The sequence below is a fragment of the Candida dubliniensis genome, chromosome 4 (genome assembly GCF_000026945.1).
Source record: "Candida dubliniensis CD36 chromosome 4, complete sequence".
Classification (NCBI taxonomy): Eukaryota; Fungi; Ascomycota; class Pichiomycetes; order Serinales; family Debaryomycetaceae; genus Candida; species Candida dubliniensis.
The window spans coordinates 1,245,206-1,255,904 of NC_012863.1; the positions used below are offsets into that span (position 1 = coordinate 1,245,206).

A 10,699-nucleotide genomic window follows, 5' to 3' on the forward strand; every position below is an offset into this window, starting at 1 on the left:
CTGGTAAACAAACCAGAGTATATTACAGGCCAGTTTACAAGTTGGTCCTATGACTGGTTGAATTGTTGCTGCCAGTGCTCTGCCTCAGCCAAAGGTACGATCAAGTAGAAAGAGTAAAATCCACATTGTCTCCAAGGCCAGTTCAACTGATTTGTTGTACTGGGGGTGCTGGGCTTACCTCAGTATACCCAGGTAGAGAGAAGTGACCGAACATTTGCAACTTGGTATTGATGTTTCTGATCGCAAGTCATCAACTGAATGACGGAGGAGACACACGATGCACAATTCCAAAACTCCCAAGGCATGGTTGGAAACACAACAAATCAGGATAAAGGGAATTACTTCAAATGTGAAATAAATATTCAACAAACAAATAAAAAAAATATGCATGCTGTATTTCCAAACTGTACAACATTTGAAATGTACAGATATGAATAACTATTGAATCCTTAAAGAAGGGGCTTTGCAAGGGTGTGCAATCACATAACTTCTGGGCTCTTTAGAAAGAATTGCTTAACAATTATACTTGTCCCACCAGTAATTACTACAGTCTATAATTTCGAACCAATTACAAACTTTCTTCAATGTTTTTGTTGAGTTGGTAATGTTACCAATAAAGAATTGTTTGATGAATTAAAAATACTCTCCTGTAACCGAGTAATGGGCCGTATTACGTAATATGATCTTCACAGTTGAAGCTTTTTTTCTTTTCTTTCTTTTTTTTTTTTTTTTCCGTTGCACCTCCTGTTGACTCATTCTTCTTTTCTCTTAACTTAATTTAATTTTTCAACTTATTAATATAACCCACCAACCGTTGAGATCACAATTTAAATATTTTTTTTTTCTTGTTCTAAATTCTTTTGCTTCTTCTTCTTCTTCTTCATTTATTATAGAATATTCAACAATTATTTTGTTGCCCATTCCTTTCAGTTGTCCTTGAGAACAACTCCTGTAACTACTACTAGCATCCTCGTGATTCCCTATTTTTCCAATTAGATCGAGATATACATATATATATATCTAGAATTATTTTTCTTTTACACAAATTTCTATAATTATAATTTTACATTCCTACAATAAAGCTATCTAAAGTTATTTATCAATGTCACAATCTCCAACTAACATTCCAAGATCCTATAATTCAGTCTTAGACTTTAAACTTGCCTCACCAACAAACTCTGCTTCTGGTGCTACTGGAGGTTGGATCGTTCAAAAATTTGGTGGTACTTCAGTGGGTAAATTCCCAGAGAATATCGTTGATAACATTGTCAAAGTGTATTCTCAAACCAATCGTGTTACTGTTGTATGTTCTGCTAGATCTTCACAAACTAAAAGTGAAGGTACCACTAGTAGATTATTACGTAGTGCTGATTTGGCAGAAAGTGATAAGGATTATCAACCACTTTTAAATGCAATCGAAGAAGATCATGTTACTAATGCTGATCGTATTCAACTGGAGGAAATTAAACAACAGTTGATTAAAGACACCAAGCAAGAAATTGAACATGTTAGGGAATTATTACATGCTTGTCAAATCATTGGTGAAATCAGTCCTCGTTCATTGGATTCAATTATGGCAGTTGGAGAAAAATTATCGTGTTTGTTCATGACTGCTTTAATGAAAGACCATGGATTGAATGCAGTATATATAAATTTGCAAGATGTCATTCCTTTGAGTTATGATTTCCAAAAAGGGTTTGATGATTCATTTTATCAGTTTTTATCCCAAGAAATTGGTAAAAGAATTTTACAATGTGACCAAGAAGGAGAAAATGTTATTCCAGTGTTAACTGGTTATTTTGGTGTTGTCCCTGGTGGATTATTAAATGGTGTTGGTAGAGGTTATACTGATTTATGTGCCGCTTTAGCTGCTGTTGCCTTACAAGCTGATGAATTACAAATTTGGAAAGAAGTTGATGGTATTTTCACTGCTGATCCTCGTAAAGTCCCTAATGCAAGATTATTAGATAGTGTTACACCAGAAGAAGCAGCAGAATTGACTTATTATGGTTCTGAAGTGATTCACCCATTCACCATGGAACAAGTCATTAGAGCTAAAATCCCTATCAGAATAAAAAATGTCGAGAACCCAACTGGTAATGGGACAATTATATATCCAGATAATATTGGTAGAAGAGGTGAAGCCACTCCACCTCATCCTCCGGCAGCATTCGAACAATTGGCTATGAGTAGTTTATTGCAAAGAAAACGTTCTGCCACTGCCATCACTGCCAAACAAAACATTGTCGTTATAAATATCCATTCAAACAAAAAGACATTGTCACATGGGTTTTTGGCTCATGTTTTCACCACATTGGATAAATATAAGCTTGTGGTTGATTTGATTTCGACATCAGAAGTACATGTCTCAATGGCATTACTGATACAACCAGATCATGAATCACAATTGAAACATGCATTAGTTGAATTACGTAAAATGGGTACAGTTGATGTGACCAAAAAAATGACCATTGTTTCCTTAGTAGGTAAACAAATGGTAAATTTCATTGGTATTGCTGGTAATATGTTTAAAGTGCTAGCTGATGAAAAGATCAATATTGAAATGATCTCTCAAGGGGCCAATGAAATCAATATTTCTGCGGTTATTAATGAAAAAGATACTCTAAGAGCATTAAAATCCATTCATGCTAAATTATTAGAAGGTGGTTCATCATTTGGTGATGTCCTGGCTGTGGATACACGTTTAGAAGCATTAAAACTCCTGTAGATAGACAAACATTAAAGAATAAAAATAATAAAAATATTAATAATAGTAAAAATGCTAACAAGCATAAATAAAACTATACATAGAAAAAAAAAAAAAAAGAAACTGAAAACAAATCTCCTTATATTGCCTTCCTTTTTTTTTTTTTTTTTTTTTTTGGAAACAATGATTGAAGAGGAGAAGAATATAATCTCAGTTTATGAGTTTGCCCTAAATGTCAAAATCACCGGATTCTCTTCCACTAGTAGCACTGCCACTCAATTTTTGTTGTTCATCAATTAATTCTTCAAAATCTTTAACCATGCCATCTAATAATTCAGTAGCCAATTTATGATAAGCCAATTGAGCTTTAATCAATTCCAAAAATTCTTCCAAAGGTTTAGCATTTTCTAAAACATTTTGCATGATATTAATTGCATCTTCCACAGTATTGGCAAATTCATCTTCGGCATTTTCCATATCAACCCTTAATTTAGGTTCTTTTTGAGGATTTGTACAACTGGCCAAATTGCTTCTAGTTAAATCGTAATCAATTCTTTTATCTTCAACTTTTTTTTGGATATTATTTGATTGACTAATTAATGAACGTAATGTAGTCAATAAAGGTTTATTGAATTTAGATTTAATCAATTGATCTTGACCTAATCTTGCATTGGCAATCTTGTTTAAATTTGAAGAATACAAATCTAATCCTTTAATCAATGGGTCTTGAGATTTATCACTAGTCAAAATTGAAGCATCAGTGGCTCTACTTAATGCATGATACAATGTTTTAGGAGCTTTAAATTCACCAGTATTAGGATTGATCAATGCTGCTTGAGCTTCAGCAGTGGTAGTAGCTTTGGCAACATTGGAAACTCTAGTGGTGATATTCTTACCAAATTCTGTAAAACTTTCTTGAACATTAGTTGGATAATCATAACTTTCATTTTCATAATTAGTAGTGATTTTCAAAACATTCTTGTATAATTGTTCAATATTGTTACATTTATTGGCCAACTCTATATATTCCGATGGTAATTGACTAATATCATCTTGTTTGATGTTCCCCATTTTTTCTTGAACTAATCTTGAAGTTCTTTGAGCTAATGGAACAACTTCTTTGTTGAATTCAGTAGTGATTTTATCACCAAAAGATTTTAAATCCTTTGTAAAATTGGAGAAATTGAATGACATTGGGATTGATTAATTAGTATAGTTTAGTGGTGGTGGTGGGAGTGGTGGTGTAAGTTGTTGTTTAAGAAACTGTTGGTTGATAATGAAACCAAACAAACAAACAAAAAAAAAGAAAACCAAACTCTAAATTAAAATCTCTCTCACAATTTTTTTTTTCTTCCTTTCTTCGGGTGTAAATTTGATTGATCCACACGCACACACAAATTCTCTCTTGGTAAAAGCATCCTCCCATTAAAGTAATCAAAACAACTTATATTATATGATATCATTCACATATATAATAACTGACCTATTTGAACTAAATATTTCAAAAAAATTACTGATAGCATTCAGAATGATTTCATGGAGACTAGTGTATGGCATTTTATTTCCTTGTTCTTTACACAAACTATTGAAATATCTCAAATCTAACTGGTTACAAAATATAATAAATTGTAAATGGAAAACTAACCTTTTAATACTCTAAGCCATTGGTAAAGAATTCATAAACTGCATCAGTCAATCTTTTCCCACTTTCAAGAATTTCTTCATCATTATTAGCAAGAGCATAACATAATCTAAAAAAATTGCTTCTATCTTTACTAAACTCTAAATCAACCGTCATATTATATCCTGCAACAACCAACACCCCATGAGAAATCAATTTCCATAATAATAATTTCATTTTTTGTAAAACATCAACATCTTTTGGTAAATTAACTTTAAAAGTAACAAACATACCAGCTTTAGGGTCAATAACATCAACATACCCCTTTTTATAAGCTTGTGATTCAAAAATTGAATATAACAATAAATCTTTTCTATAAGAATAATTCGATCTCATCTTTAAAATCCATTCCAACCATCCATCAACACCTTTAAAGTTTTCTTGAATAACATTATTAACAATAGTTTGTGTTAAACCCAGGGCACCACGATTAACAACATCACTATAATTCTTAACTGCCTCAATTACTTTTTTGTGACCAACAACAAATCCTAATCTTAAACCTGGGGCAAATAACTTGGAAAATGTCTCAACTCTAAATACTCTACCAGTAGTATCTAATTCAAGATAAGACGGAGTCAAATGATTTTTCAAATAATCATCAATTGTAAGATCATTCTTTAACTCATTAATGTTACCACCAGCTATATTTGGTTTTTCATATTTTGGCAATGTCAAGTATCCATAAGGATCGTCTTCAATAATGGCAAAATCATGTTTGACTGCCAAATCATATACTTTCTTTCTAAATTCTAAAGATTGGGTGAATCCAGTTGGATTTTGTCCAGTAGCAATAGTATATAATGCCTTTGGTTTAGGTAAATTTGGATAATATTTCCCCCAATTCTCTAATAGGTCAACAAATTCATCTAAATCAATCCCATCGGAATCATTATCAAAATTGATTTTCACGGGGACAGCCTTAGCACCAGTATTATCCAGAAATCTTAAAAATGGACTAAAAGTAAACTCTTCTACCAAGATAACATCACCATCATCCAAAAATGCATCGGCAGCTTTATTTAATCCATCACTGGCACCAGAAGTTATGAAAACATTCCAATCGTCATAATTTGGTTTATGTGTCCGAATGATAAAATCTCTTGCAAATTGTAATAATGGTGCATGTCCTTCAACAGCAGCATATTGTAATCCTCTAGCTAAATCAATTAATTTTGGATCAGTAGTATGTCTACTGATGTGTACGGTTGACTGTTGTTCGTGTATATTTGGAGGTGGAGTTTTGGTTTGATGACCGTTCTCGGACCCGTTCAATGATGAAGGGGGTTTTGAGGCTGATGGGATTTTTTGGAATGGAAAATCAACTAAATTGACATCTATTGAATCAATTGGGAAAAACCCATGATTAGGCATACCATAAGATAATGCCAAGGGCTTTGCATGAGGCTTGAAATTTGCTGGAGGCTTATCAGATGGAGCATTAGTAAAATGTAACGAGGTTCTTCCAGCAGCTCGTTTAGAAATTAAATGAGAAGGATCAGACATATCTTGGTGTAAAGCAAACTTTTAAGGAAGAAGTGAAAAAAAAAAAAGATGAAGAAGAAGAAGAATAAAACATAACAATTGTAATTAAACGAAACTATTTATAGATCTATTGTTGATTACTAATGACAGTCGTCTTTCGTATCGGGGCGACGCCACATAGTTTAATATTATCAGTTTGTTTATGTTTTATGCGCAATAATTAATCCACAACGGAAAAATATTGATTCCACAACGATCGAGGGGCCAATCGGGTTTATAAATTCAATAACAACAGCACCACCACCAGCACCACCACCTACGATGTTCTGTGCATACAATCTTCTTTTACATATTTATTCACAATAAGATATTACAATTGTTTTTTTGTTATAAACCCATATCTGCATCATCTATATTATTATAACCAATGGCATCACCATCACCATCACCACCACCGTCATCCTCATCATCTAAATAGGTTATTTCTTTACAAGCTTTATATTCATCTATTATAGATTTGACACTTTCACGGGATTCATTAAACATTTCCATCACTTCATGTTCTTCTTCAACACTACTATAATACCTATTAAGATAAGCTTTTCTCTTAATTAATAAATCAAATTGTTTTAAAATTTTTGTGAAAACATCTATCATTGAAGTATTGTTTGTTACCTGAATACCTTCCAAATTGGTATTTTTCAAATATGGAGATTTTTTCCCATGAACAACTAGTACTGATCGAGCTACCCAAGGTACAAATGAGATTCTTTGTTGTGATTTCAATATCCCTTTACGAATCTCACGTTGATCTAAATTATCTCCAATAAGGTAATTTAACATACTGATATAGGCTGTATCACCACTAACACGATTAGTTTTATATCGATCATTGGACAATTCCAATAACATATCATATTCGTTCAAATAATTATGTTTTTGAGTACTGAAGGGAGCTATTGAACTTGTCAAGAACTTCAAATCTGGTGTCGGTATCAAATTCGAAACAATGGACTCCATTGAACTATACATATAACCAGGAAATCTCAAAGGATTTGACACCGACGCAGAAACTAAGGCAATTAATTTGTTGGCTCCTAAAAACATGTCGTTATCGTCATGTTGGATATTGTTATTATTGTTATTATTGTTGTTGTTAAATAATATATTTTCAATTCTATTCAATGAATCATTGTGGAAAACAAAAGTGGCATCACTATAATCGATTAATCTTTTCAAAGTTAAAATGGTATTATAAGGTTGTACAACAACATCAGATGTATCTTCATTAGATGGGAATATGGAAAAAGTGTTTAATAATTTCTTATGACCATATCTGTCACTTATCACTTCTAACATTTTTGACCCTACTCCAGACCCAGTTCCTCCAGCTACACTATGAAATAATTGAAAATTAGATAGATTGTCACATTTATCAACTTCTCGATCAATTAAATTAAGCAAGGTTTCTTCTTCCTCTGTACCGTATTTATATCCATTTATCCAATTATTTGCTGCACCATTCCCCTGATTACTCAAATGAACATTACGAGGGTTAAACATAGGTAAAGAAGATGTGCTTTTTGCAATAACTGATGGTTCCATATCTATCAAAATGGACCTTGGGGTATATGTATTAGAATCCGAAAGAGTGAAAAAAAGCTCTGGATGGTCATTACGATACTTCCCATTGGTCCTGGATTGTGGTGAATATTGTTGAGGTGATGATCCTGAATTATTAAGTTCTTGTAGTTGCAAATCATTGATATCTTTAGGATAAGGTGTTGAAGAACCATCTGATTGTATTCCATGTTCTGTTGCTAATTGTTGCCAGTATTGTAATCCAACTTGATTACCACATTGACCCACTTGCAATGTAATCGTCTCACTAAATTAAAACAAAAAGGTTAGTATTACGGATACATTCAATAAACATAAAAAGGTATTTCTCTTTTTTTTTTTTTTGTAGACTATTACTTACCCAGGCATATTGTTGATGATTGAAAGTTGAGTACGCGTATTTGAATTACTGCTTTGTTTACACTTTGGTGATGATTTTTTCTTACATTTTTTCGTTTTGGTTGAGGGAGAGGTTTTTTTAATTTTGCTTCAAATCCTATCACGTGACCAACATATGGAATTGTTGATATTACGAAACAACCCGAAGTTTGCCCTGTCAAAAAAAACACTGTATGCTAAATCCTTCAAGTTTCCCCAATTTCATTTACGATCAAATAAAAGATTTATATATAACAGATAGGTTGTTTTTTATTCTACCAAACGTATAAATGATATAAATTATAATAAACAAAATGTGAAGAAAATAAAAAAAAAAAAAATAAAGGGGGTTTTCAAACAAACAATGATTAAGATATTAAGGAACAAACAGTCAATATTCTTTCTAATGTCTAGCCTGTGAATCACCATGAAATATAACTATTCGGAAGGGGAAGGAAAAAAAAAATTAAACCAACAACTAATTATAATATAAACAAGATGATGAATAATATCAAATCTGTTTCAACAAAATGGTAGCATCAGTATGTCAAAACAATCTGTCCAGCAGTAACTTGTTAGGTATGGAGATAAATAGTGTTTCCGAATAAATGGTTGATTGTAATAATAAAATGTAATGAATATGAGAATTGACCATAAACCAAATCAATGTCATAAAAAAATAAGAACTGTTCCTTCTTCCCAATCATCAAAGAAGGGGGGTTAATCAACTTGATGCTTCCCTTGACTTTTTACCGAAAAAAAAAAAAAACATAAAATAAAGTAGAAGAATAAACTTGCAATGATAGAACCAACGATGAAAATAAAAAAAATGAAAAGTGAAAGTAAAAGTAAAATAAAACCAATAATTAACTGAATTCATATCCAGATAAAAACATGAAAGTTATGAATTTTTAGTTAGCAACCAGCTTAGTAGTTTCTTCTCTTCTTCTTTTTACAGGTAATTGGACCACTTGAACCAGTAGGAGATGGTATTGAAACAGTGGCAGAACCAGTTGGAGAAGTCTTTAAAGATGAAGTTGGAGTGGCATTTTGACATTTACCAAAAGCAGCAGCCAATGCATTAACAACGACTGATTTCAAAGTGTCAAAGTTTAAGAAAGCTTGGAAAAGAGATGGGATCAAACCAGAATCAGCCAAGGCATCAATAAGTTGACCAAGAGTGATAGCTTTTTCATCAATTAATTCTTTGATCAAGTCACCACCAAAAGTGTAAAATTGATCATCAACAACCAAAGCTTCAACAACTTGATTAGCTAAACCAGAACTTTTCAATGATTCCATCAAAGAAGTAAGGACATCTTGACCATCTCTAGCATAAATTGGTTCTGGTGCGCTTTCAACCATAATTTCTCTCTTGGCAGCAGCCATTTTAGAGGACACAGTGTTGGCATTAAGACCTAAAGCATTACCAATAAGGTTTGGTAAACTGGCAAGTTTGTCTAAAATGGCTTTATAAATGTAAGCATAGAATTGACAATCGTTAATCAAATCCTTGATAACATCAACGGCTAAACCAGAATCATTCAATGATTTCAATAAAGTACCCAAATTAATGTAACCATTCTTAATAGCACCAACAATAACATCTACGGCAATTTTAGACAAAGTTGGATCACTAATGAAATATTTAAGAATACCTGGAGCTAAGTTGGTGTTTTTGATGGCAGTCAAGACATCAGTGACAATTTGGTTTTCTCTTTTCGTCATTTCTTCTTGAGACATGAGATCTCTTTTAGCATTGTAATGTTGTAAGTTGGCTAAGGCACTGTTGACAATATTGGTTTCTCTAACAGTCAATTGAGTGACTTTCACTTGAGCGTCGGCAGCTGGGGCTGCGGCAACAGATGAGATAGCAGCTAAAACTAAAGTGGCAGTGGCGAAATCTAACTTCATAGCGAATGGTTAATAGATAAACGGGAAAACAAGGGGTTGTTGGTTATGATAAAAAGAAAAATAAAATAAAAAGATTATTTGAATTGGCAAAAAAGGGGGCAGGATCTGAATTATATTTATATTTGTTTGAAGAGAAAACTCAAGAATCATGAGAAGCTATAGAGCAAACGTGCCGCCAGATAACTTAGAGACCCCGACCCCCTCCCCCGTCTTAAAATTAAATTATATAACCAAGTTAGGTAATTCTTTGATTAAGGATATACTTTTGTGTATGGAGATTGTTGATGGTTAAGAAATAATGAAAAGTCAAGAGGTCTATTATTATTGAAGAAGAGAGAAAAAGAAATGATTGCAAAAAATTTCCATTTACTAAACGTTTAGTATTTTGCGTAAGTTTCCCAATTTGGTAGGGAAATTTTTGGCTTTCCCAAAACGGAAAAAAAAATATTATTCTCTTCTTCACTTTTACTTTTGGTTTGGACTTTTGATTTGGCCCTTTGGCTTTATTATAACAACAATGATAATTATTCAATGAGAACAATTGTTTTAGAAGGTCAGGGTCAAAAAAATACCAGAAGGCTTGGAAAGAGATTTTGGTGTTTGGATAAATTGATAATTCTTGTAACATGATTTGGGTTTACAGACATTGTTTTGATTGTTTGTTCAAGAAGAAGGAACCCTGTTTTTGCAGGCGGCTTTGTAAGAAATAACCAACAATAGCAAAACAATGTTTGTTTCCGGGGGGAAGTTATTACGAACAGACCAAAAAGTAATTTATATCCCAGTTGAGTAACAATTGAATCTTTAAAATATTTCTCCTCCCTCGCAAAAGATACACAACAATTTTTTCTTCTCCTCCTCTCTTTTTAATTCTTACCGTAATTGGATTTCAGTGGAACCATATGTTTCTAATT

At 32.5% G+C, this 10,699-nt stretch overlaps 5 protein-coding genes across 5 annotated transcripts; 1 reads left to right on the forward strand and 4 right to left on the reverse strand. All coding sequences in view use genetic code 12, as the record gives it.

Moving 5' to 3' along the window:
• Nucleotides 1–1,102: 1,102 nt before the first annotated feature.
• CD36_45140 (L-aspartate 4-P-transferase, putative) lies at nucleotides 1,103–2,728 on the forward strand (the record flags this gene model as incomplete). The annotated part of the gene is made up of 1 exon (XM_002420114.1): nucleotides 1,103–2,728. The coding sequence occupies one exon, from the start codon at nucleotides 1,103–1,105 to the stop codon at nucleotides 2,726–2,728; it is 1,626 nt and encodes a 541-aa protein (XP_002420159.1).
• A 207-nt stretch (nucleotides 2,729–2,935) lies between these two features.
• CD36_45150 (Golgi vesicle protein, putative) lies at nucleotides 2,936–3,901 on the reverse strand (the record flags this gene model as incomplete). The annotated part of the gene is made up of 1 exon (XM_002420115.1): nucleotides 2,936–3,901. The coding sequence occupies one exon, from the start codon at nucleotides 3,899–3,901 to the stop codon at nucleotides 2,936–2,938; it is 966 nt and encodes a 321-aa protein (XP_002420160.1).
• Nucleotides 3,902–4,355: 454 nt separating this feature from the next.
• On the reverse strand, nucleotides 4,356–5,894 carry CD36_45160 (aromatic amino acid aminotransferase, putative; the record flags this gene model as incomplete). Its single annotated transcript, XM_002420116.1, has 1 exon — nucleotides 4,356–5,894. The coding sequence occupies one exon, from the start codon at nucleotides 5,892–5,894 to the stop codon at nucleotides 4,356–4,358; it is 1,539 nt and encodes a 512-aa protein (XP_002420161.1).
• A 366-nt stretch (nucleotides 5,895–6,260) lies between these two features.
• On the reverse strand, nucleotides 6,261–7,862 carry TUB4 (gamma-tubulin, putative; the record flags this gene model as incomplete). Its single annotated transcript, XM_002420117.1, has 2 exons — nucleotides 6,261–7,761; nucleotides 7,855–7,862. The coding sequence occupies 2 exons, from the start codon at nucleotides 7,860–7,862 to the stop codon at nucleotides 6,261–6,263; spliced, it is 1,509 nt and encodes a 502-aa protein (XP_002420162.1).
• A 936-nt stretch (nucleotides 7,863–8,798) lies between these two features.
• Nucleotides 8,799–9,785, reverse strand: CD36_45180 (conserved hypothetical protein; the record flags this gene model as incomplete). The annotated part of the gene is made up of 1 exon (XM_002420118.1): nucleotides 8,799–9,785. The coding sequence occupies one exon, from the start codon at nucleotides 9,783–9,785 to the stop codon at nucleotides 8,799–8,801; it is 987 nt and encodes a 328-aa protein (XP_002420163.1).
• Nucleotides 9,786–10,699: the final 914 nt, after the last annotated feature.